The sequence below is a fragment of the Triplophysa rosa genome, linkage group LG25, assembly GCF_024868665.1.
Source record: "Triplophysa rosa linkage group LG25, Trosa_1v2, whole genome shotgun sequence".
NCBI lineage: Eukaryota > Metazoa > Chordata > Actinopteri > Cypriniformes > Nemacheilidae > Triplophysa > Triplophysa rosa.
The window spans coordinates 14123358-14149044 of NC_079914.1; the positions used below are offsets into that span (position 1 = coordinate 14123358).

The window sequence follows — 25687 nt, forward strand, 5'->3', positions numbered from 1 at the left end:
CAGTAAAACCAGTGCACTGGATAGGGCCTGAAAATAAGAGAATATGGTCAGACAGATTTACAGTTTTCTCTCAAAGTCTTTGGCAATTTCATGACCTTATTTGACATTAATGTGCCAGTTTTAACACACCTGAAGTTTTAACACACCTGAACACGTCTGACAGACATCATTCATGTTGAGATGTTGAGTTTGGTTTGAGATGGTATTGTTCACCACACAGCTGTATGTGTTTGTATCCTGATATTCCACCTCCAGAGGTAGAGAGAGTCTGATGTTGAGATCAGACACACTGATGCTGGACAATAAACTCTTTCCTTTGTACCAGGAGAGACTCACATGTGTCACATTCATCACTGAACACAACAACACACATTTTGACACTGAAGATCTTTCTGATGATGAAGAACATTGAGAAGAGTTTCTGATGATGACAGGAACAGGCAGATGAGCTGGAAAAAAAAGGGAATACAGACACATCGATTGGTTGACTGGTTGTGTAACATTTATGAGCAAACACCATATTTAGATATATATATTATACTAAAAGAATAACAAACCAAGCTGACTGATAAGAATAATAAAAAATATAGCTGCAAGCAGTAGGTATGAGTTCGAGCTGACCCAAGACACAAAGAGAAATATTTGTGCACATCTTTGAAGAGTTTAGACAAGGCTAACTATACATATGTGACCCGTGCTTAATGAGTCGGAATGCACACAGTTTAATTTTGAGATAAAGGCAAAAGTGAAAAAAATCTCGATTTTGGTCTATTTTAAGGTTTTTATAAAAGTAAGTACACTAAGCCCTCGTCTAGTGATCCAAATGCTCCAAATGGTAATTAAACATCACAAATGATCTTTATTTGTCAAATCTTTCACACAAGGGATGAGTCACCATCAGAAGCAAAGCACTTGCGCATCTGATGTTTTGGTTTTGGTTTTAAAAGGAACCTGAAGGAAAACGAAAATATCGTGCAGGAGTTTGAAAAGTATGTTGTTTTCATGAACATAAAAATACAAGCATAAATATAATTCAACTTAAAACTGTAGGTGGCGCTAGAGGGTTTGAAATAGAGAATCTGCTATTGTAACAGTCCAGATTGTCTTTTATCTTTGTGCCATTTCATAACCTTTGTATGTCATGTTCAATTAACTATGATTACATTATGATAACATTGAAACACCTTACAGTATAAAACCTTCAGCGGAGTGGTTGCATTAATAAATAATTATTAGGAAAAATGTACTCACCATTGACGGAAACTGTAAATGTCTTGTACAGGGTTCCGGTACTTCTGATAATGGTTAGTTTGTAAACTCCAGAGTCTGTGATGCTGATGTTTGTGATGGTCAGAGATCCAGTTTCACTGTCCAGCTTCAGTCTGTCTCTGAATCTCTCAATATGATCATATATTGGGGGGTTACGTTGATAGATTTCGGCAATGCGAGCATTTTTAGGTCCAAACCTCCACAGTATTTGGTCATCTGTCAGTGTTTCATTAACATCAGTGGACAGTGTGACAGAATCTCCCTCCGACACTGACTTCACATCATCTGCACCAACACCTGAAACATTTATACACACATGAAGCTTTACAGCAGTGAAAGTTTGTCAGTGTACATAGAGGAAGTGTCTGAGATCAGGAAATGGTGTCAGTTGATAGTTTTCACTTTGCTAATTTGTGGCATTTTATAAATAATGCTAACAATTATCATGATTCTTAACAAATCTTTTCATTGGTGGTAGTTTAAATGATTATAAAAATCTTACCCCACATCAAGATGAAAATCAAGATGAAACGACACACGGACATCTCTGACAGACCAACAGGTTGAGTTGTGGTGAGTTTAGTGGCTTCAGCAGAACAGATTCTGACAGTAAATGTGGGCGTATTTTTCTCCTTTTGTTCCATTGTGAGACGGGGCTCGTACAGTCCACTGTGTGTTATTTCAACAAACTTTGACAGACTAAAAAAGTTTAGAAAGCGTGCCTGATCATGTTTTAATGTTTTATTTAGAGTGCAAAACAAAATTTAAACACCCCTCTATTGCAGCATTTCTCCAAGATATTTATACATATATATATATTATATACAATATATAACAGGGTTTTTCCTGGCTCAAAATGAGGCGGAGGTGGTGCCATCCTGATCTTGTACACACACACGTAGGCCTACCGTACCTTTAAGTGGCTTAACCAAAGTGACTGAGTTTGACATTAAAAGTTCTAACAAAATTAGATAAAAATGACAATTATTAAATTATATAAAACATTACTTTTATTCAACCAAACAGAGATGATTCAGCCCACAATAGCCAACTGAATTAACCAGTCTTACTAAATGAGCAAAGCTCATTCACATCTTTCATTCTCTGTGGTTCACTTTAAATGATTCAAGGATCTCTTATATTCGCTAGTGACTGAAAAGTTCAATAGTTTATATGAATCGGTTCAAATGAGTCATTCGTGTGCGAGTCGTTCTGAACGCAATGTGCGTTCATACTGGCGAACTCGCTGTGTACAGTATACGCTGATTCAACGATCCAACTGCACAGCTAAAGACATTGCAATGATGTATGTCATGTTAATTTAATAAATTTCAAGAAATTAAACGTACTTGGATGCAAAACAAACAGCCGTGAAACACAGCTCTTGTTCTGCATCTCTTTTTAGCGCCTCCACTGTGGCGTAATGTCGCAACTGCAGTTACAAATGACAGTCTTAAATGTACGCAGCATTACTTGTGAAGACTCGCAACATAATTTTGGCGAGAGCCTGAGGCGGCACGACATTTGACGGAGGCGGCCGCCTCCAATTTCTCTATGCAGGAAAAACCCTGTATAAATGTAAGAGTTATATAATGTTTTGCACTGTTGTAAGCTGTTTATGGAGTTGAGTTGTTGGTGTGCATGTGAGGAAAATGCATCACCATCATTGTGGTTAGTGTTCTCACCTGCATTCTGTCCACAACAGACACTATGTTTCATTAAACATACAACAGTTTTCTTATTCCTCTACATTGCAACACTTAAAAGTATATAATAATAAAATATTTTTTATCAGTAATTCCTGTATTAGAAATACAGATTGTCCTTTTCAAGTTTAAGCTTTATTTACTGTCATGTTACTGTATTAAAATCTCACTTAATTTTAGAAAGATTTCTAATTTGATTTTCTTAAACAAGTTCAGTTGTGTAGTGGACAAAACTATTTTCACTTGACAGTCTGTCACCACTTCTGTCTGGTTGGTAAGAGAGCTCTGGTTCAGTAATGTGGGTGGTGCTGAATGTGACATTCATGTGTTATATTCTTTTGCTGAGGACTTTTTGCTTTGATCATGTCAAGGTGTGAAGTTTGTTCATTCTTATATTATAACAATTTTTTTTAAATGAAACCAGTACAAGAGGAACTTGCATATTCGGGCAGAGTACTGTAAAACTAACATGGGCGCTTTGTTTGGAAAAACTGTTTTTGCTGAACTCAGGAGTCGTATCATGCATCTCTTGGCTATTGAGAATGCACCTGCATATTAACGTTGGAAAACATTTTCTAATTGTGTTTCAGGTGTGTTTGCTCCTGATGCAGATGAAGAGAAGACCATCACAGTGATGGAGGGAGATTCTGTCACTCTACGCACCAATCTAACTCAAATACAAAAAGATGATCAGATACTGTGGATGCTAAAAATGAACAACAAGAACATTTGTGTAGCTGAAGTATATATGCGTTACAATAAAAGCCGTATATACGACGATATTGATAATGGAAGGTTCAGAGGCAGACTGAAGATGGACAATCAGACAGGATCTCTCACCATCACACACATGAGAATCACAGACTCTGGACTTTATCAACTAAACATCATCAACAGCGGTGGAACCTTATACGCAAGATTCCGTGTAATTGTCTGTAAGTACAGTGAATACCTTTTGCCATGTCTTAACATTCACATACTTAACAAGATATGTTTTTCCACCTCAGAACATAGAGATTGATGTCATTATGTATAGTTATAAGCAGGAGATTGGAATGATAAGCTTTTTACACTGATGGCCTTTTAAACATAAGTGAATGTTCAAGTAATTTGTGAATGTTCATGCAACATATAAATTGTATCTAAAACATTAATACTTCACTTTCTTTTTCATGTTTTCCAGCTCGTCTGCCTGTTCCTGTCATCGGCAGAAACGCCTCACAAAATGCATCATCAGAGAGCTCAGAAAGTGTGTTGTTGTAACCATGTGACCATAAACTGTATTAGATTTGCATTTACTTACACAAATCTTCTTGCTCCATGACGTGTAGGTGGGCCTGTCAGGATTGGTATAACCACTATTGCAGTGATCATCATTGTAGTAGCAGCGGTGGTCTTCATTCTCGCAGCATTCGCTGTCATTACCTTTAAGTGCGATAACCAAGCAAGACAGGAGGGTGAGTGTTACAGTGTAATGACAATCCTGCTCTTGACACTTACAAGAGTTTTCTTCTTTAAACTCCTGTTAAGACACTAGAAGTATCCTTAAAAGAACTTGATTCACTTAAAAAACTAACTGTAAACTCTTTTGACTTTTATTGATCGTTTTATCACAACTTTTTATTTTACAGTTGAGGAAACAGAGATGAAACCTATGAACAACAATAATAAGGTAAGCCACTGTATTTATGTGTTCAGGTGAAATGAATGGCAAGGAAACACAAGCTGCACAATACAGATAGTATATTAAAAAAGTGATGATTTTTTTAAATATACAGCCAAATGAGGTAAACGATCCATTTATTTATCTGCATCTTTAAATGATGCTTTTTATTAACTTATTTGCATTACCAGTTACTTTCCTGTTCCTCTTTGTGACTGGTTTCGTGTTTTCTTACAGGCACATGATGGCGATGGGGTTTCTGCGCCTTCAAACGGAGTTTCACATGAGTGCAGTGTTCCTGTAGCTGGTAGAGCGATGCGCTAGCAACCTTAAGGTCCAGAAAACATGCATGTTGATAAATGACATGTTTAGGCTAAATACACTTTAAGCCTATACACCAGTGCCCTCCATAATGTCTGGGATTAAGATTTTGTTTTAGCTATATATGATGTCCCTGGATCAGACACCCACCAGACAGAAGTGGACCAGTTGGATCACAGCTTTAGTGAAACTGAAACACCAGACGGATCTGAGGACTTAAAAAAGTGTTATAACTGGTGTTTTATGACATAGATTAAAACGAGAAATTATTTGGGGGTTTTGTTAAGCACAGAGCTTATTAGAGGCGATTTACAAAAAAACCCATAGACTTTGGAGCGATGGAACCCGGAAGTCCGGGTTCCAAATGGTTTGCATACAAAAATGTGTCAATTTTATGAACTTTTGTAATTTTTTTATTATATTTTATAAAATGTTTTTTTTTTGTTGTTAATGTATTTTAAAAATGGACTTGACACGTGTGCTTTAAGTTGTAAGAGTCCCCCTCCATTCATGAAGGGCTCAAATGTACTGTAACTACAGGATGACTCGTAATCATATACACTTGTTACAAATGTTGTTAAATTATGATAATGTTGTTTACACTTTAAAAACGATTGTTGCCTTATATGAAGTTAAAAAGAGAAGGGTGAAGTGTTTTCAAGAACCTTAAGTTGTTGGGGTCTCTGGCTATTTACAGTAAGGTTTGTGTTAAAGTTGTGTAGTCTGTTGTATGCATTGGAGGCCTACACACGCTTGACCAGCACAGTTCTATAGATACTTACTGTAAGCACAACCTTTCTTTATTATGAGTTTTGAAGTCGAGGAATAATTTAAGGGAAGAGTTAATCAATACAATTTTGTATGTAAAATTGTAGAATTTACATGTATATAGTTAAATATATTACAGCAGTTGGCAGCAAAAAAAACCACATACATTTTGTTACTGTACCAACAACATCCATTTATTTCACCCATTCTCAATTTATTCATTTATGTTTAGTCATTTCATTTAGATTTTTGTTTTTTTCTTATGTTAAAGCTCTTTAAACAAAGTCAAGATAACATGATGTTAAAGTCACACTTTCTATGTGCAATTTGTCCAGTAGGTGGCCTCATTACTCTACAGTCTCGATATAAAATGCACTTAAAGGAATAGCTCACCCCAAAAGGAAAATCCCTACTTTCTCCTGCAGAACACAAAAGATGATATTTCGAAGAATGTCGGTATTTTGAAAACCCTACCCACTGAGTTCTACTGTATGGACACAAACCCATAACAAGTCAATTTGAGTTTTCTGTAACCTGTTAATCTTGACTTTCACTGTGTTGTGAGTTGACCATGGTTCTGTCTGTCCATATGCTCATATGATGCCTATTTGACAAAAAGTATTTATTAGACAAAGTAATAGAAAGCAGAAACATGTTTAATTGCTTAGAGAGCAAAACTGTCATTCTCTGAATCTCTCTGTGATAATGAGCTAACAGGAAGTAGATGAAAAGGAAGTCTATATTATCATGAATGTGTGTGATGTTTATTCATTGACCTGTGACGGATCTCTCGTGTGAAGTCTGTAGATGACCTCTGTGTATTCTGACACGTTCTTCTCATCTCTCAGCGTTTCATCTGAAAGCACATGTGTGTTACAATTGTTTAATTGTGTGTTTATTAAACACTGCTGGATGACACTTACTCTCAAATCCTCCTTTGTATTTGATGCACATATACAACACAGGAAATATCACAAATGTATAATATGACACAATCATAATCACGTAAAGAAAAATAAGAGAAAAAACTCAGTGAAAGACACCTAACCAAAATACTATAAACATCAGATCGGTTCAGTAATAAACAATAATATAATTGTTCACATACCTGAACACGGCTGACAGGCATCATTGAAGTGTCGATGTTGTGTGCGGTTTGTGACGGGACTGACTTCACTTCATCTGCATCAACACCAAACACACCTGAAACACATTTTTAAGAAGAATTAAATATAAACTGATGTGAGCGGTGCACTAAGTTTGGCTCAAATCGTGCCTGTAACTAAACCATAAAGAAACAAGCGCTTTCCTACCTGTCACGCAAACTAAAAACACACAAGTCCACATTTCTTCAGTGTTTTTCTGCATTAGCCGTCTGTAATGAATGAGCACTATGAGAGAGTTTAGTGAGAGATGATGTTGTGGTTATGGTCATATACAGCAGTAGTTTACAGGGAAGTTATCGTTTCATTCTGTGGCACAGTAACACAAACCACAGACAGGGCCGTACACCGAGGAAAAACAAGAAAGATTTGTTAGCACGTATAAAGCAAATCTATTTATTAAAAATATCATTCACAGACAATCATGTTTGGACAAATCAAGACTTTTTACATGTTGAGTTGGTGATTGTAACAGGGCTGCCATACAGTGCAAATCAATCGTATTGAAAACAATAATTTATATTAAAATTGAAGAATCAAACTCAAAATACTTTATTCGCCTCGTTACTCGTTCTCTATATGTGAATGAGATAAAACTGCATTGAAAATGTATTGAAATTGGCTGACAACCGTGTAATATTTTTAAAATAATTCCATATATGATTCCTAAAACTTCTTTAAAAACATCAAAAACAGATATTTATTCTTTAAGAAAATGTAAAAACAGCAAATAAAAAATGTGTATTCTCAAGCACATCAGTCAGATTCTGGGTGTGACGTCTGATCTCTGCTTCTGTTCGGCTCTTCTGGATCTGACCTCATAAACCGCTACAGCGATAGTGGCCATGCCCACCAGAGCAGAGAGGACCAATCGGATCACAGCGCCAGTAAAACTGAAACACTGGATCTTGTCTGAGGGTTAAAAAAGAGCGACACAGAAACACACAAGTGTGAACTTCAACTTTAACTTTCGATAACACAAGTTTCACAAAGAAACTAAAATCAGTTAGTGAAGTAAAGAAACACCTGATTTATCAAAAACACCGAAACTTCACTCATTTATAATGTCATTTGCTAAATATGTTTGTGATATTCACATACCTGAACACGGCTGACAGACATCACTGATGTGTAGATGTTGTGTGTGGTTTGTGAAGTGATTGTTGATGACACATCTGTATGTGTTTGTGTCCTGATATTCCACCTCCAGAGGTAGAGAGAGTCTGATGTTGAGATCAGACACACTGATGCTGGACAATAAACTCTTTCCTTTGTACCAGGAGAGACTCACATGTGTCACATTCATCACTGAACACAACAACACACATCTTGACACTGAAGAACATTGTGAACAGTCTCTGATGATGACAGGAACAGGCAGACGAGCTGGAAAACATGATCATAAAAAATGATACCACAAGTATCAAAATACCACAAGAATAATTGTCCACTTGACAAGACGGGCAAGACAGGAACAGGGAACTTGGCGCAGGGGGATAAACTCCACATGAGCTTACACAAAACTCTGCACACATTGCAAAACGGACCGCACGGGACAGAGAACACAAAGGCCTTAAGTAGGGAAAACTAATGAGGGAATAATGACACTTGGCAGGTGAGGGGAATGAACGCTTAGGGCAAGACTGGGAAACCAGCACTGGGCAGGTGAGGGGAATGAAACACTAAGGGCGAGATTATGGAAAACAAGGGGGCGGGGCCAAGACACGCGACAGGAGAGCACATGGAGCAAAGTGACAACAAAGGCCACGTGCTTCCACACAAAACACAACAAGCACAAAAGACGCGGTACTGTCACGATCCTGTCCACAGAACTAGAAAACTCCTGACAAGGGCAGGATCATGACAGCCTCGGGGGCTTCTTCCGAGCAGGACAAGGGTGGGTATTCAGTCTGCTGTGAAGAGTGACAAACGCTGCTTATCGTAAACAACCATCTTTAATAATAGTGAAAATGGTTTTGGTGAATTTTTTTCTAGGCATCACAGGAGTGGGCTTCCAGGGTCAGTTTGGCTCAGAAGGTGAAGAGGAGGAAGAGGCCCTCTCACCTGAGGCCTGCTATGAATGCAAGACCCCTCAATTATTTCGACTTGGCGTGTTAGCGTGTCGTACACATCTCTTACCTATGCATGCTGTCTCGTGCTGCGTGAAGCCTGCGGGACATTTAGACCTACAGGTGAAGCCACCGATGGTGTTGACGCACAAGAACTGACACTTGTGCTGTTTGGTCGAGCACTCGTCCAGATCTGGTTGAAAAGAGCTCTTTCAAATTAGCAAACGCAGGAACCAAACATCGCAGTATAGAGCAAATTTAAGAACGCAACAGCAGATTTAACCTTTGCAGGTCTTTCCGTCAGGCTGAAGGATGTATCCCCTGGGACAGGAGCACAGGTAGCTGCCTTCTGTGTTCTTACACAGGAAGTTACACGGTTTGGGCGACTGAGAGCACTCGTCCATGTCTAAACACCAAACATCGATGAGAAGGACAAATTTCGGAATGAGGTATCGCAACTTTTGTTGACTTTGACAAAAGTAGCTTCAGAGTCATAAGAGTTGAATCAGGACAACGTACCAACACAAGAAGTGCCAGTAAAGTCGTTGGTGTAACCCACATTACAGTGACAGCGGAACGAACCGATGCTGTTGATACACTGGCCGTTCTTACACAGGTTGGGAATGACCTCACATTCATTGATATCTGCAATACACGTTATAAAAGAATTGTAAATGAATAAAAATATTCAAGTCAACAAAATAAATGTTTCAATTCAAAACATTAAGACAAACACCCTAAATGAGCGCACACACCTCTGCCGTCTGTGGTGTATCCGGGGCCGAGCGGGCACATTTTCTTATACTGTACGGTGCCCGGCAGAGGACACAACTCGCACATCGAGCCCCAGCCGCGACTTCCATGACAACAACACTCCGACTTGGTGACGGCCTTGCGGTTGGTGGAGGATCGCTGGCACATCGTCTGCAGAACCTCCATGAAACAGAAGCCCTTCCTGTTATCTGTAAACCATCAACAACAGCAACGTTATCAAGCAATGTACCGCAAATGACGGGCGTCATCCTGCTGGCGCTTGATTTTATTCTAAGGCTGAATTTTGTTTACTTCTTTAAAATGCAGCTGTTGTGATGCGAGTTAAGCAGTTCGTCCGTATCTGTGACTAGAAAATGTACATTTACGCATATGACCAAGAACGAGGCTTTTTAACTGTACACCTACACCTGAAGTAAACCTACAACCTTTCAGTTATTGTCAGATATAAATAATTTTTAAGGAACACCAGAATTTAAAAAAATTAAATGATCAAAAAAAGATCAATGAAAACATCCATTTTCCTGTCAGAAGGACTGTTACCATAATCATAAACTCACCATAGACAGTAACATTGAAGTTTCTGTACGAAAGCATTTCAAAATGGTGGATCTGTAGTTTATAAAGTCCAGAGTCTATAAATCTGATGTTTGTGATGGTGAGAGATCCAGTCTGACTGTCCAGCTTCAGTCTGACTCCAAATGTCTTATTACTGTCAAACATAGAGATGTTTTGCTTGTACATTTGAGCTATAAGAGGCTCTTGAGGTCCAAACATCCACAGTATCTAATCTTGTGTCTGTATGTAAGTAAGATGAGTGTGAAGAGTGACAGAATCTCCCTCCATCACTGACACTGACTTCACTTCATCTACATCAACACCAAACACACCTGAAACACAATATAAGATAGAAAACAAATCTATTAGATATGAGCGACACACTGAGTTTGTCTCAAACCAATTTAAAATGGTATAAATAAACAAACCCTTACCCGACACACAAACTAAAAGCCAGAAACGCCACATTTGTTCTCTGAGTTTCTTCTGCACTCGGTGTCTGTAATGCAGAACCACTAAGAGCAAGTTTAACAAGAGCTGATGGTGAGGTTATGTTCACATCATTTGTTTATGAAAGAGGATACTGCAACATCTCATTTCATTCTGTGGCAAAAATGGCACAAGCTACTGAAATGAAATATTGTGAGATTGAAGTCAACGCAGTTCTCACACAAACAGCCGAGACTGTGATTGAAGTTAACAAACGTCGTATTATTGTGCTACTTGTTATTATTCAGTCAAGCAGGACACTTCAAGAAACTCGATTTAATGTCATAGTGGCGAAGAGAGAAATGTATGTTTCTTTCATTTCTCAATCCTTCCAAAGTTCCTCAAATCAGTTCTGCTTTTAAGAAACAATTTCACCAAACAACAGATGCATCATCAAACCAAAGAGGTAGAGAGAGTCTGATGTTGAGATCAGACACACTGATGCTGGACAATAAACTCTTTCCTTTGTACCAGGAGAGACTCACACGTGTCACATTCATCACTGAACACAACAACACACATGTTGACACTGAAGAACTTTCTTTCATTTGGTCAACTTTGATTTCTCCAGTAGTGGGCACTTGTGCAATGTAAGCAATGTCGTACATCCGAGTGAGCAAGACGGAGGGAAGTTAATGAGGTAAACGCATAAAAAGTGCACTCAAAGGGCTAGTTCACATAAAAATTCTGTCATCATTTACTTACCGTCCCTCAAGTTGTTTCAAACCGGCAACATTTCTTTGTTCTGTTGAACACAAAGGAAGATATTTGCAAGAATGTTAGAAATGTAACAGTTCTGGGACATCATCCACTACCATGTTATACAATTATTATTGTGGGTTTTTTTGTTTCGTTGAACAGAAAGTGAGATATTTTGAAGAATTTAGTCAACCAAACAGTTCCAGGGCACCTGTGTCATGATTCTGCCTCATCATGTCATGTCTTTCTTGATCTAGTGGCAGGATCATGACAGAGCCTCATGTTTTGTGTGGAGAGAGACATGTTATGGTTGGTTCTGACATAACATGCGCTCTCTCTGGTCTCGTCTATGTCCCCGCCCCCTCGTTTCCTCATTGATTGTTAATGAGGAAACGAGGGGGCGGGGACATAAACGAGACCAGAGAGAGCGCATGTTATGTCAGAACCAACAATAACATGTCTCTCTCCACATTTACACGCATATAGGGACAAACACAACAAATGCTTTAATCCAGTTCAGTATTTTATTATAGCTATCTGTATTACAAATGAAAACAATACTACAGTTTAAAAAATATTTAGCCAAGCTCTAGTTTAACAGTAATTATATTTCATGTTACAATATTCATATTTATGGAAGGTTTAATCTCATCTTCCAATGTGTTGTGTGCTGATCATATGCTCATTTCATACCTATTAGACAGAAACAAAAGATTAATTTTTGACAAACTTCTGTTACACTGTAAAAATAATTGTTGGTTCACCTTAAAAAAAAACAGTAAGTTACCTGGTTGCCTTAAATTTTTGAGTTAATTCAACTTAAAAATACAACACAACGAGGTAGCATGAAATTGATTGCGTTAGAACATTTTTAAGTTAAAATAACTCAAAATTTTAAGGTAATCAGGTAACTTATTATTTTTAAGTTGAAGTTTTTTAAGTTTACAGGAAAGTTACTTTGACGTCTCGTTTCATTCTGTGGCACAGTAACACAAACCACAGACAGGGCCGTACACCGAGGAAAAACAAGTAAGATTTGTTAGCATGTATAAAGCAAATCTATTTATTAAAAATATCATTCACAGACAATCATGTTTGGACAAATCAAGACTTTTTACATGTTGAGTTGGTGATTGTAACAGGGCTGCCATACAGTGCAAATCAATCGTATTGAAAACAATAATTTATATTAAAATTGAAGAATCAAACTCAAAATACTTTATTCGCCTCGTTACTCGTTCTCTATATGTGAATGAGATAAAACTGCATTGAAAATGTATTGAAATTGGCTGACAACCGTGTAATATTTTTAAAATAATTCCATATATGATTCCTAAAACTTCTTTAAAAACATCAAAAACAGATATTTATTCTTTAAGAAAATGTAAAAACAGCAAATAAAAAATGTATATTCTCAAGCACATCAGTCAGATTCTGGGTGTGACGTCTGATCTCTGCTTCTGTTCGGCTCTTCTGGATCTGACCTCATAAACCGCTACAGCGATAGTGGCCACGCCCACCAGAGCAGAGAGGACCAATCGGATCACAGCGCCAGTAAAACTGAAACACTGGATCTTGTCTGAGGGTTAAAAAAGAGCGACACAGAAACACACAAGTGTGAACTTCAACTTTAACTTTCGATAACACAAGTTTCACAAAGAAACTAAAATCAGTTAGTGAAGTAAAGAAACACCTGATTTATCAAAAACACCGAAACTTCACTCATTTATAATGTCATTTGCTAAATATGTTTGTGATATTCACATACCTGAACACGGCTGACAGACATCACTGATGTTGAGATGTTGTGTGTGGTTTGTGATGGGATTGTTGATGACACATCTGTATGTGTTTGTATCCTGATATTCCACCTCCAGAGGTAGAGAGAGTCTGATGTTGAGATCAGACACACTGATGCTGGACAATAAACTCTTTCCTTTGTACCAGGAGAGACTCACATGTGTCACATTCATCACTGAACACAACAACACACATTTTGACACTGAAGATCTTTCTGATGATGAAGAACATTGAGAAGAGTTTCTGATGATGACAGGAACAGGCAGACGAGCTGAAAACATGATAGTAAAAATGACAGAGTATAACTTCTCACTATGAACTATAAAACAGGAAGATATTGTATTTGTGAACTTTCTCAAATAAAAATCATTTGTAAGGAACACCAGAACAAAAAAAAGTTTAAATGAAAACATACTTACACCTGCCAGGAGGACTGTTTAAGTGATATTAAACTCACCATAGACAGTAACATTGAATCTCTTGTATGAAATTCCTCTGTCACTGATGATATGTAGTATATAAAGTCCAGAGTCTGTGATTCTGATGTTTGTGATGGTGAGAGATCCAGTCTGACTGTCCAGCTTCAGTCTGTCTCCAAATATCTCAATACCGCCCTCTATATCAATGTTTTGCTTATATATTTCAGCGATACGAGTCTCTTGAGGTCCAAACTTCCACAGTATGTGATCACGTCTCTGTATGTGAGTAAGATGAGTGTGTAGAGTGACAGAATCTCCCTCCATCACTGACTTCACTTCATCTGCATCAACACCAAACACACCTGAAACACAGTAAGATATAAAACATATCCATTAGATGTGAGCGACACACTGAGTTTGGCTCAAAACAATCCAAAAACACATTCACGAACGAGCACTTTCTTACCCATCACACCAACTAACAGCAACAAACGCCACATTTTTTCACTGTATTGTTCTACATTCAGTTTCTGTAATGCAGAACCACTAAGAGGAAGTTTAATGACAGCTGATCATGAGGTTATATTTATTTATTACGCAGCTCGTTGGAATGCTTGATTCTGATTGGCCAGTCGCGACATTTGCAGGTTCGTTATTCCCAGATAACAACCCCTCAAAACTAATAACACACGGTAACCCGGACGCAACAAATCATATTGACAGGTTTTTTTTGACAAATTAAACATAAATATGTCTTTTAATAACATACATGACATTATATTTACAAATGATTCAACCAAATTGAAAATTCGTGACGTTTGAACGCCGTTTCTTACCTTAAAACCGAAAGTAAACGGCTTTTCCTCGCGGAAGGTCTGCATTCCATAAAAATGAGCTAATAAAATATTTCCATTTCACGTCCAGTTTTTTTCTCATGTGGCAATTAGCCGTGTAATAAGTGGGATAATGTACAAGCAGCCGGCTGTTATCGCGAAATAAACCTTCAACAAGACCTGATCACACTGTCGGGGCTTATTTCTATAACAACCGGCTGCTTGAACAATCCCTTACATAATCCACTAGGTCACAGAAAGTACTTAAGGTAGGTAGACAGAAGGTACTTAAACATCTCACTTCCTTCTGTGAGATTGTAACAGCGGTACCATGACGTTAACAAACATGCTATTATTGTGCAACTTGTTATTATTCCAATACAGTCTCAAGGAAATTCGTGACAGTCACGGATGTAGAATCTATTCATTCGTGTTCATGGACACGAATTTCCCCGTTTTCTAGTGTCACTCAGCACGAATTTCAATGTATTTTAAAGGAGTCATATGACGCAATTTCGTGTTTTCCTGTATCTTTGGTGCGTTACAAGTTGTTCATGCATACATTAGACACATCAAATTGCAAAAATGTAAGTGTCAAACCAAAAGAGATGTTTTATTTAAAAGTGGAGGCTCATCCAAACCTGCCTAAAACGCCTTGTTTAAACACGCCCCACACATTTCTACGTCAGTTGGTGAGAAGCATTGACGAACACGGCCCAAAATGTATACGCAAGGTGGCTCATTCGTGTAAATTCCTACGTACGTTTTATTATGATTTCACTTCGCCCCTGTGACGTTAGGTTCAGGGGCGGGGTTAGGTTGGACCTTTATCGTTGCTTAGCCACCTCGTAAAATGCGTTCGTTTTAGCCAAATTAGCCTTTGCGCAAGTGATTTTAGGATGCTTTCACACATAAGGGTTTGTTTCGGAACCTGCTGCGTTTTCTCTCTTGGTTCAGTTCGTTTGGGCATATGTGAACAAGGCAATTGCGCTTGGATCCGCCCCAAAACAATCGCTCAGAGACTGCCTGAACAGGCTAAACATATAAATGTATAGACACATGGTGTGTATATCGAAAGATCAAAAGCTACGCCATTGTTGTTGTTTTGATCGTGCGCCCTCTAGCAGCGTTTTTTTTACAAATTGTAGCTTTAACCAAAGTAACAACTCACAACATGGCACTTTAAAATACAGTGGTGCTGAATGGTTGACATCTTCATACAACACAGAGTTATTATTTTAATTTACTCACACGTGCACGCACACACATGTGCACAATGACACTCATCTCGTGCACCAGCAAGCAAAATAAACAACATTCACATAGCTCAGATATAGAACAACACAGGACATATCATAAATATATAATATGAGACAATTATCATCTCGTCACGAAAAGAAGGCACTCCTGTGGAGAAAAAAGAACTCTATTCACTCAAAGAAACCCAACCAAAATATACCAAGTTTTGTTGCATTTACTACAATAAATAACAGATCAGTAAATTCAGTTCAGTAATAAACAATAATATAATTGTTCACATACCTGAACACGGCTGACAGGCATCATTGAAATGTCGATGTTGTGTGCGGTTTGTGACGGGACTGACTTCACTTCATCTGCATCAACACCAAACACACCTGAAACACATTTTTAAGAAGAATTAAATATAAACTGATGTGAGCGGTGCACTAAGTTTGGCTCAAATCGTGCCTGTAACTAAACCATAAAGAAACAAGCGCTTTCCTACCTGTCACGCAAACTAAAAACACACAAGTCCACATTTCTTCACAGTGTTTTTCTGCATTAGCCGTCTGTAATGAATGAGCACTATGAGAGAGTTTAGTGAGAGATGATGTTGTGGTTATGGTCATATACAGCAGTAGTTTACAGGGAAGTTATCGTTTCATTCTGTGGCACAGTAACACAAACCACAGACAGGGCCGTACACCGAGGAAAAACAAGTAAGATTTGTTAGCACGTATAAAGCAAATCTATTTATTAAAAATATCATTCACAGACAATCATGTTTGGACAAATCAAGACTTTTTACATGTTGAGTTGGTGATTGTAACAGTGCTGCCATACAGTGCAAATCAATCGTATTGAAAACAATAATTTATATTAAAATTGAAGAATCAAACTCAAAATACTTTATTCGCCTCGTTACTCGTTCTCTATATGTGAATGAGATAAAACTGCATTGAAAATGTATTGAAATTGGCTGACAACCGTGTAATATTTTTAAAATAATTCCATATATGATTCCTAAAACTTCTTTAAAAACATCAAAAACAGATATTTATTCTTTAAGAAAATGTAAAAACAGCAAATAAAAAATGTATATTCTCAAGCACATCAGTCAGATTCTGGGTGTGACGTCTGATCTCTGCTTCTGTTCGGCTCTTCTGGATCTGACCTCATAAACCGCTACAGCGATAGTGGCCACGCCCACCAGAGCAGAGAGGACCAATCGGATCACAGCGCCAGTAAAACTGAAACACTGGATCTTGTCTGAGGGTTAAAAAAGAGCGACACAGAAACACACAAGTGTGAACTTCAATAGACGCTGCAGCTGCATTCACAAAGAAACTAAAATGTCAGTCTTACCATTTGGGGGCCATATGGGGGCTGCGCGTTGTGTATTGGTCTTTATGTCTTTAAAGTTTGACAACGTTTTATGTTACAAATAAAACAGATTTCATTATTATGACTTCTACATTGTTTCCCTATATAGGTAATTTGTTCGTGCTTATTTTGTAGCTTATTTGAAAAGTTTACACCACTAAACACAACTTGGATGCATCGTTGTGACGGGCTGTTAAACGGTACCTGTTCCCGCTAGAAGGTGCCACTATTGTCAACAAATGTAAAAAATCAATAACATTTATGAAATAATACTCACAATTGACAGTGACATTAAAACTCTCGTGTGACGTTCCTCTGTCACTGATGATGTGTAGTTTATAAAGTCCAGAGTCTGTGATTGTGATGTTTGTGATGGTGAGAGATCCAGTCTGACTGTCCAGCTTCAGTCTATCTCCAAATATCAAATTACTGTCAAACATATCAATGCTTTGCTTGTACATTTTAGCTATAAGAGGCTCTTGAGGTCCAAACATCCACAGTATGCGATCACTTCTCTGTATGTGAGTGAGATGAGTGTGTAGAGTGACAGAATCTCCCTCCATCACTGACTTCACTTCAACTGAAACAACACCAAACACACCTGCAGAACAAATAGTAAAAATACGTTAACTTAAACCAGCGGTTTAGCTCAATGAATGCCTGTAACTAAAACATTAAGAAGAAAGAAAAACTCTTACCTGTCACATACACTAAAAACACACAAGTCCACATTTATTGCCTGTCGTGCAGAAACACGATGAGAAAGTTCAGTGAGAGGTGATGTGGTTATATTCACTAATAATCAACGGGTTCACATGTGTTATTTTAGCACCTCCTTTCATGGTGTGACAAAATAGCACAAGCCACAGACAGGGCCGTTCGCCCGTTTGAGTTTGCTAAAAGAAATCTATTTCAAAATATTTCAGACAATTCTTTCTGGACAGATGAAGACGGATTACATTTGGAGTCTTTGGAGTTGGTGATTGTAACAATATAATCATTCAGCGCCCATGAATCTTATTGAAAACAACAACATGCACTGTAAGTAAATAAATACAAGAGAATTTAGATTGTAAATCAATTAAAAAAACGTTATTTGGTACATTACTGTATACATGTATTAGATAAAGCTGCTTTAAAAGACGTATTGATATTTGCTGACAATCGTTCACTCTTCTGGATCTGACGTCATAAACCACTACAGTGATAGTGGCCACGCCCACCAGAGCAGAGAGGACCAATCGGGGGACCACGTCTCGTTCACCAGTAAGACAGCATGACAGTACAACAACACGTGACATCACAATATGAATGAATGTAAACAAGTTTTTGTTTGAACATGTTTCCATCGTTGAAGCATGAGCAGGGTGTGTGGAGTCTTGAGGAAGGTACGACGACTTACTGCATATGTATACTGCATTCAGACCGAAGGTTGTCCTGATACTGCAATTAATAATATCGATCGGGTCATATGTAAGACTAATGTTCAACGTGTCGCCGGTTGTGTTGATACATGTTTAACCTTTAAACTGAAAACGTTGAGGGCTTCGATTTTGCAGAAATCTGATCAAGCTGAAAGGTGGTTTAAACTGGTCGCACGACTCGAGCTACTTTCACTTTCATAAATGCCTCGCACAAGAACACTACACGTTTTACAACTGCTGGACAATATGGATTTCTTTCTTGCCTTGTTCTGCTTTATCTCATTCTGTATGAATGGTAAGTAGAAACATTTTTACATAAAATACACAAGTATACACAAACGGTCTGTTCTTAAAGTTGGCTTTAGATTTATTCACTTAGTTTAAGCTTCTTTTCCACGCTGTTTTTTGTCTAAATTCATGTCATAATTTTAGCTTTGTAGATGTAAGGTCATAACCAATTTTAATACATGCAATAATTCACCATCGTGTATATCATTGGCTCTGCACCGTGGCAATTGTTATATCTAACATCGGTGCGATATATCTAATATCGGTGTAGCACTGAACGTTTGTCCAATCTCCGTTTAACTGCGTTATTCTACAAATTGTATTCAAATCACCATCTTGTAAGCAGAGAGAATGCGTTGGGCGTGTCAGGTAAAGCATTTGCAAGGACTTTGCATGTATTGAAATGCCTTCTCCCTCTAAATGGCTTTTATTTTCCAGGAGTGAACCACAGAGAAAACATGAGGACGGTATCAAATACGCGAGACGTCATCATCCTTCACACAGATGATGCTGAAACAGAGCGTGATCACGTATTGTGGATGGTTGGAGCTCAAAACATTCACTCTCCTGAAGGCTATGAACGGATCATTTCTGAGTTTGACAGTTATAGCGGATTAAAAAATATCACAAATCATACTAGACACCATATGGTATGGAGCTTCAGCGACAGTGGCTGTGGCGAACAACCACAAATGCTAAACATCCAATCCAGATCATGTGAGTAGCGTGTATGAAAGACCAACAAACCATGGCAACACCCCCCCTTGAAATTCTGACTTAAAGGTCCAGTGTGTCATTTGTGGAGGATCTATTGACAGAAATGTAAAAGACCTTACATAATGAAGCGTTATGTTTTAATCCTCTTAGAATGAGCTATTTCTATCTACAAACCCGATTCCAAAAAAGTTGGGACACTGTACAAATTGTGAATAAAAACAGAATGCAATGATGTGGAAGTTTCAAATTTCAATATTTTATTCAGAATACAACATAGATGACATATCAAATGTTTAAACTGAGAGAATGTATCATTTTAAGGGAAAAATAAGTTGATTTTAAATTTCATGGCATCAACACATCTCAAAAAAGTTGGGACAAGGCCATGTTTACCACTGTGTGGCATCCCCTCTTCTTTTTATAACAGTCTGCAAACGTCTGGGGACTGAGGAGACAAGTTGCTCAAGTTTAGGAATAGGAATGTTGTCCCATTCTTGTCTAATACAAGCTTCTAGTTGCTCGACTGTCTTAGGTCTTCTTTGTCGCATCTTCCTCTTTATGATGCGCCAAATGTTTTCTATGGGTGAAAGATCTGGACTGCAGGCTGGCCATTTCAGTACCCGGATCCTTCTTCTACGCAGCCATGATGTTGTAATTGATGCAGTATGTGGTCTGGCATTGTCATGTTGGAAAATGCAAGGTCTTCCCTGAAAGAGACGACGTCTGGATGGGAGCATATGTTGTTCTAGAACTAGGATAAACCTTTCAGCATTGATGGTGCCTTTCCAGATGTGTAAGCTGCCCATGCCACACGCACTCATGCAACCCCATACCATCAGAGATGCAGGCTTCTGAACTGAGCGCTGATAACAACTTGGGTTGTCCTTGTCCTCTTTAGTCCGGATGACATGGCGTCCCAGTTTTCCAAAAAGAACTTCAAATTTTGATTCGTCTGACCACAGAACAGTTTTCCACTTTGCCACAGTCCATTTTAAATGAGCCTTGGCCCAGAGAAAACGCCTGCGCTTCTGGATCATGTTTAGATATGGCTTCTTTTTTGACCTATAGTTTTAGCCGGCAACGGAGAATGGCACGGTGGATTGTGTTCACCGACAATGTTTTCTGGAAGTATTCCTGAGCCCATGTTGTGATATCCATTACAGTAGCATTCCTGTATGTGATGCAGTGCCGTCTAAGGGCCCGAAGATCACGGGCATCCAGTATGGTTTTCCGGCCTTGACCCTTACGCACAGAGATTGTTCCAGATTCTCTGAATCTTTGGATGATATTATGCACTGTAGATGATGATAACTTCAAACTCTTTGCAATTTGTCTCTGAGAAACTCCTTTCTGATATTGCTCCACTATTTTTCGCCGCAGCATTGGGGGAATTGGTGATCCTCTGCCCATCTTGACTTCTGAGAGACACTGCCACTCTGAGAGGCTCTTTTTATACCCAATCATGTTGCCAATTGACCTAATAAGTTGCAAATTGGTCCTCCAGCTGTTCCTTATATGTACATTTAACTTTTCCGGCCTCTTATTGCTACCTGTCCCAACTTTTTTGGAATGTGTAGCTATCATGAAATCCAAAATGAGCCAATATTTGGCATGACATTTCAAAATGTCTAACTTTCAACATTTGATATGTTATCTATATTCTAATGTGAATAAAATATAAGTTTATGAGATTCGTAAATTATTGCATTCCTTTTTTATTCACAATTTGTACAGTGTCCCAACTTTTTTGGAATCGGGTTTGTACATACACCTGCATTTTTTTACATTAGCCCTAAATGGACAAACTGCTCTACAGAGTGTGTTTCATACGTTATCTCCTTCAGCAAAGAAGCCAAAACGTGACGACATCTTAGTCCTGTTGGCCACTGTAGCGCTTCGAAAGGGAGGGGTGGAGTGAGCCGTTGGTTGCACTTCGCAACCTCGCCGCTAGATGACGCTAAAAATCAGAAATACTTTTTAAACTAGCCCCACAGGACTTTGTAAACCTGAACACAACGCGTAACATGATTTGCTGTCGCTTACGGATTAAAGTTTAGCATTAAACTGGGTGTTTGTTCCAGCATGTCACCAAAGTACAAAAGCTGATAAGGATATTACGGTGATGGAGGGGGAAGCTGTCACTTTACTCACTGATGTTGCTGAACTACAGGAAAATGCCGTAATACTGTGGTTGTATCACGATCACGATATAGAAATTGCTCAAGTCACTAAACAGAATCTGACTATACTGGATACAAAACTTAAACCCAGACTGGATTTAAGTCACACTGGATCTCTCACCATTAAAAACACGAGAACTACAGACTCTGGGGATTATCAGTGTACTACCTACAAAGGAGAAGATGCCGTAAAGAAGTGTTTTCATGTTACGGTCTATGGTAAGCGCAATCTGTTCATATTCTTCATTGTACCGCTATAACCATGCTGTGCAGGACAAACAAAACAAAAATAACTCCAGTTCCATTATCCATTAATTGTATCCCGTGTATTTGATTGTTTACATGTTTAATTTAGTAACCAGACCACAATAAAGTTGTTGAACCCATTGCTTTTCTCATTCACTTTCAGAGTCTTTACCTGTTCCTGTCATTACCGGAGACTCTTCACAAAACTCATCTTCCAGCTCAAATTGTTCTGTGTTGTGTTCAGTGATGAATGTGACACATGTGAGTCTCTCCTGGTACAAAGGAAAGAGTTTATTGTCCAGCATCAGTGTGTCTGATCTCAACATCAGACTCTCTCTACCTCTGGAGGTGGAATATCAGGATACAAACACATACAGATGTGTCGTCAACAATCCCATCTCAAACCACACTCAACATCTCAACATCACTGAGATCTGTCAGCCGTATTCAGGTATGAACACAAATATTAGCATTAGTATCAAATATTAGCACAGAATTATTGCCAGTGCCACTAGTTTTGTTTAGATAATCTGCTCATCTCACAAAATCTGCGATTTTTTTAATGACTTGTGCAGTTTGTTGATACAAGGAGAACAATATGAATACGTCATTAAAATAAAAAACAACCCAGTTTTGTTAGTTGACATTTGTCCGTATGTATATCAGCGCTTTTTTGAGACAGCGCGAGCATTTTTTACAAGCAGTTTCAAACTGCACATTGTAATTTCTGTGAGTTAAGTCTATTATCAAAGTATTTGTCAGTAATACAGCTATTTTGGGGGGAAATGTCAATAATTGCATTGCAGGCCGATTCTGTGTGCCCCTAAATTTTCTGCTTGCCTCCTAAATAATTTCAGTCGGGGGCTACAGCGCTCCTAGTAAAAAAAAAGTTAGCCTAGAGCCCTGATGTTATGTTGCATGTTTGAGGATATAAAATGAACACTGGTCATATTGAGACCACAAACACAGCTGACACGAACACAAAGATCTGCTGTGAACACGTACAGTAGGTTGGAATACATATTGCCATCAAAATGAAATTGACTTACCCTAACCTGTTCCATGATGTCTAGGTTTAAGTCAATCTGCAGACAGCCGTTCATACTACGGTACCATCGCAGTAGTAGTAGTAGTAGCAGTGGTTGTTGTCATATACCATCTAGTCAAATCCTGTCGGAAGTCTAGACAAGCGGGACAAGATGGTAAGCATTACAGCAAGTATTCCAAATCCTTTTCTGAACACCTGCTTTCATGGAGCTCTAAAGCCCATCCAACCTACACAAAAACAATTGAAAAAAAAAATCTGTTTTTGTAAATCTATTTACATGTAGGCATCGATTTATTAGTAAATTAAACGGACCGTATAATGATATTCTCACCTTTTGCATCTTTAAATTCTGTTTCACTTTCATATATTTACATAAACAGTCATTGTCATTTCTTTACCGTTTGATTTGCTCTGTTTTCTTACAGTGATCTGACAGGGATGAGGTTTGAAATTTAGGTTACAGGTCACCCAGCACAGCCCGCGGCACAATTTCTGCCTTTTTAGATTTGTCTTATTTAAAATAAACTTTTGTCACAAACACAGTCTGCTTTCACTTATTGCCTCATAAAAAAAGCAAAATGAAGGAATGTAAAAATGAGTCATTTTTTGTTAATTCATTTACCATTTATACATTTTTGTGCAAAATGCAGTACGGCAAATAAGCAAGCCCCTTAAGCATTTCCAGGTGAAAACAGCAGGAGATTGTTTTAATTTATTCATAAGAACATGTACAGTAACCTCCATGTTTTTAAGCAGTCATTGCATGCAAAGGATGTATACAAAATGTGATTTCTGCATTTCTTAGTATTCTTAAAAAGAACATGCAAGAAAAGGTCAAAGAACAACACAAAGTGTAATGTTATGCGTAACAGAGCGTTCAACTGGATCTGATGTCATAAACCACTATAGCGATGATTGCCACGCCCACCAGAGCAGAGAGGACCAATCGGATCACAGCTTCGGTAAAACTGAAACAACGGACATGTTCTGAGGATTAAAATGAGAGACAGTGAAACATTAGTGTGAACTTCAACAAACTCTTTCGAACATGCTGTAGATCAGTTTACACGAAACAACCAATGATGACTTCAGGGCTCGACATTAACGCTTGTCCGGGACAAGTGAATGTTTTGTATGGGCAAGTGAGAGAGAATTTTACTTGCCCGACCAGACAAGTAACTACGTGCTACGAAAAATCTGTCTGTGCTAAGAATAACAAGAATAGGTGCATTAGACAGAGCTCGTGTGGTATTCTTATTATAGGTGGTACTTTCAATTTAATTGTCCGAAGGATAACCACATGATTGTTCTTAATGTCAAGCCCTGAATATCAATGCTTACATACCTAAACACGTCTGACAGACATCATTGATGTGTAGATGTTGAGTGTGGTTTGTGAAGTGATTGTTGATGACACATCTGTATGTGTTTGTATCCTGATATTCCACCTCCAGAGGTAGAGAGAGTCTGATGTAGAGATCAGACACACTGATGCTGGACAATAAACTCTTTCCTTTGTACCAGGAGAGACTCACATGTGTCACATTCATCACTGAACACAACAACACACATTTTGACACTGAAGATCTTTCTGATGATGAAGACATTAGTGAGACGTCTCTGGTGATGACAGGAACGGGGAGAAGAGCTGGAAAATCGTAGAAAATGATCAATTGAAAATGGCTGGCCACCGACTGCAGCAACAACACGACAATATTACGTAATAGTTTACGTTAGTTCTAATGTAATAAATGTATTACTAAATTGAAACACTCACCATGCACAGCAACGCTGAATATCTTGCTCGAGGCATTATTGTGGAAAAGGTAATAAAGTCCCGAATGGTTGGTGTTGATATTTTTGATGGTCAAAGATCCAGTCTGACTGTCCATCGACAGCCTGTTTATAAATCTGCCATCAGTCCCATCAAAAGACGACATGACGTGGAACCCCTTATAGATATTAACTAAAAAAGTTTCTCCAAATGTCCAAATGATGTTATCGTCTTGATTTATTTTAGCAAGACCGGTGCGTAGAGCGACAGAATCTCCCTCCATCACATTTATTTCGGTTTCCATCCTAACATCACCTGAAAAACATCAAATCAGACACAGAATCAATCTGATATCTTCGATTCATTTCAATCTTTTTTAGGAGGTTCCATTTTATATAGCAAAGCGTTTAATAAATGAAAAAGACCAGAGACCTCACAAACTACCTCAATATTATTATATAATCAACACAATGGACTCAGACACTGAATCTGGGTTAAATAAGATTGGATTATGTAGTAAACTCATTTTACTTTAATTTATTTTACGTCTTAGAAATAGGAAATACAAAATAGAAATGGCTATATAAATAATACGTTTGAAAAAACACGAAACTTACCAGCAGACAGGCATAAAACCAATACAAATAGGAGAACCATCTTCTTCAACACTTGGACGAGCAGTCGCAAAATGTCAGCAAACTAAAAAAAACATTGTTTTGACCTAACCGGCAGTCAATGACGTACTTGCGGTTTGTTCCGCATCCCAGTGCTGTTTGTGTGAATTGGATGGTTGTTTGGTGCGACATCAACATCAAGAAATTATAAATGATGTAATCTGTTTTAAAATCATAACAAGC

At 38.2% G+C, this 25687-nt stretch overlaps 5 protein-coding genes and 1 long non-coding RNA gene across 6 annotated transcripts in view; 2 read left to right on the top strand and 4 right to left on the bottom strand.

Annotated features, from left to right (window-relative positions):
- The window catches only part of LOC130548523 (uncharacterized), a 69008-nt gene extending 54780 nt beyond the window's left edge, over positions 1 to 14228 (bottom strand). The window contains exons 1-15 of the mRNA XM_057325363.1: positions 14162 to 14228; positions 13734 to 14057; positions 13245 to 13547; positions 12909 to 13055; positions 9715 to 9921; positions 9479 to 9604; positions 9243 to 9365; positions 9030 to 9152; positions 7708 to 7802; positions 4834 to 4966; positions 4279 to 4400; positions 2955 to 2961; positions 1772 to 1855; positions 1252 to 1566; positions 390 to 449 (exon numbers count right to left, since the gene is read on the bottom strand). Coding sequence (XP_057181346.1) covers positions 390 to 449; positions 1252 to 1566; positions 1772 to 1855; positions 2955 to 2961; positions 4279 to 4400; positions 4834 to 4966; positions 7708 to 7802; positions 9030 to 9152; positions 9243 to 9365; positions 9479 to 9604; positions 9715 to 9921; positions 12909 to 13055; positions 13245 to 13547; positions 13734 to 14057; positions 14162 to 14195 — 2203 coding nt within the window. The 5' untranslated portion in view covers positions 14196 to 14228. The remainder of the gene's footprint in view (positions 1 to 389; positions 450 to 1251; positions 1567 to 1771; positions 1856 to 2954; positions 2962 to 4278; positions 4401 to 4833; positions 4967 to 7707; positions 7803 to 9029; positions 9153 to 9242; positions 9366 to 9478; positions 9605 to 9714; positions 9922 to 12908; positions 13056 to 13244; positions 13548 to 13733; positions 14058 to 14161) is intronic.
- LOC130548500 (uncharacterized) lies at positions 3151 to 6611 on the top strand. Its single transcript, XM_057325322.1, has 5 exons — positions 3151 to 3910; positions 4159 to 4224; positions 4307 to 4432; positions 4607 to 4647; positions 4876 to 6611. The coding sequence occupies exons 1-5, from the start codon at positions 3610 to 3612 to the stop codon at positions 4960 to 4962; spliced, it is 621 nt and encodes a 206-aa protein (XP_057181305.1). The 5' UTR covers positions 3151 to 3609; the 3' UTR covers positions 4963 to 6611.
- On the bottom strand, positions 4041 to 6933 carry LOC130548508 (uncharacterized). Its single transcript, XR_008962050.1, has 5 exons — positions 6836 to 6933; positions 6504 to 6583; positions 6262 to 6331; positions 4827 to 4966; positions 4041 to 4400 (listed from the first exon to the last, which is right to left on the bottom strand). It is a non-coding gene; the product is annotated as an uncharacterized LOC130548508 (long non-coding RNA).
- Positions 7272 to 11057, bottom strand: LOC130548487 (fibrillin-1-like). Its single transcript, XM_057325292.1, has 8 exons — positions 10723 to 11057; positions 10291 to 10620; positions 9715 to 9921; positions 9479 to 9604; positions 9243 to 9365; positions 9030 to 9152; positions 7992 to 8276; positions 7272 to 7802 (listed from the first exon to the last, which is right to left on the bottom strand). Exons 2-8 carry the CDS (start codon positions 10505 to 10507, stop codon positions 7651 to 7653), a joined length of 1233 nt encoding a protein of 410 aa, XP_057181275.1. The 5' UTR covers positions 10508 to 10620; positions 10723 to 11057; the 3' UTR covers positions 7272 to 7650.
- A 3867-nt stretch (positions 14229 to 18095) lies between the features above and the next one.
- On the top strand, positions 18096 to 23882 carry LOC130548488 (uncharacterized). Its single transcript, XM_057325293.1, has 6 exons — positions 18096 to 18872; positions 19304 to 19582; positions 21664 to 21981; positions 22172 to 22459; positions 23082 to 23210; positions 23482 to 23882. Exons 1-6 carry the CDS (start codon positions 18779 to 18781, stop codon positions 23487 to 23489), a joined length of 1116 nt encoding a protein of 371 aa, XP_057181276.1. The 5' UTR covers positions 18096 to 18778; the 3' UTR covers positions 23490 to 23882.
- Positions 23883 to 23929: 47 nt separating this feature from the next.
- LOC130548499 (uncharacterized) lies at positions 23930 to 25556 on the bottom strand. The gene is made up of 4 exons (XM_057325321.1): positions 25448 to 25556; positions 24834 to 25145; positions 24402 to 24704; positions 23930 to 24043 (listed from the first exon to the last, which is right to left on the bottom strand). Exons 1-4 carry the CDS (start codon positions 25485 to 25487, stop codon positions 23934 to 23936), a joined length of 765 nt encoding a protein of 254 aa, XP_057181304.1. The 5' UTR covers positions 25488 to 25556; the 3' UTR covers positions 23930 to 23933.
- Positions 25557 to 25687: the final 131 nt, after the last annotated feature.

Coding starts and splice junctions, on each gene's coding strand:
- LOC130548500 (XM_057325322.1), top strand. CDS start 3,610: ATGGAGGGAGATTCTGTCACTCTACGCACCAATCTAACTCAAATACAA. Junction 4,225..4,306: donor ATCATCAGAGAGCTCAGAAA/GTGTGTTGTTGT, acceptor CATGACGTGTAG/GTGGGCCTGTCAGGATTGGT. Junction 4,648..4,875: donor CTATGAACAACAATAATAAG/GTAAGCCACTGT, acceptor GTTTTCTTACAG/GCACATGATGGCGATGGGGT.
- LOC130548487 (XM_057325292.1), bottom strand. CDS start 10,507: ATGTTTGGACCTCAAGAGCCTCTTATAGCTCAAATGTACAAGCAAAAC. Junction 9,922..10,290: donor CTTCAATGTTACTGTCTATG/GTGAGTTTATGA, acceptor GATGGTTTACAG/ATAACAGGAAGGGCTTCTGT. Junction 9,153..9,242: donor TGACGGAAAGACCTGCAAAG/GTTAAATCTGCT, acceptor CTTTTCAACCAG/ATCTGGACGAGTGCTCGACC.
- LOC130548499 (XM_057325321.1), bottom strand. CDS start 25,487: ATGGTTCTCCTATTTGTATTGGTTTTATGCCTGTCTGCTG. Junction 24,705..24,833: donor ATTCAGCGTTGCTGTGCATG/GTGAGTGTTTCA, acceptor ACGATTTTCCAG/CTCTTCTCCCCGTTCCTGTC. Junction 24,044..24,401: donor TGTCTGTCAGACGTGTTTAG/GTATGTAAGCAT, acceptor TTTAATCCTCAG/AACATGTCCGTTGTTTCAGT.
- LOC130548488 (XM_057325293.1), top strand. CDS start 18,779: ATGCCTCGCACAAGAACACTACACGTTTTACAACTGCTGGACAATATG. Junction 18,873..19,303: donor TATCTCATTCTGTATGAATG/GTAAGTAGAAAC, acceptor TTTATTTTCCAG/GAGTGAACCACAGAGAAAAC. Junction 22,460..23,081: donor GATCTGTCAGCCGTATTCAG/GTATGAACACAA, acceptor CATGATGTCTAG/GTTTAAGTCAATCTGCAGAC.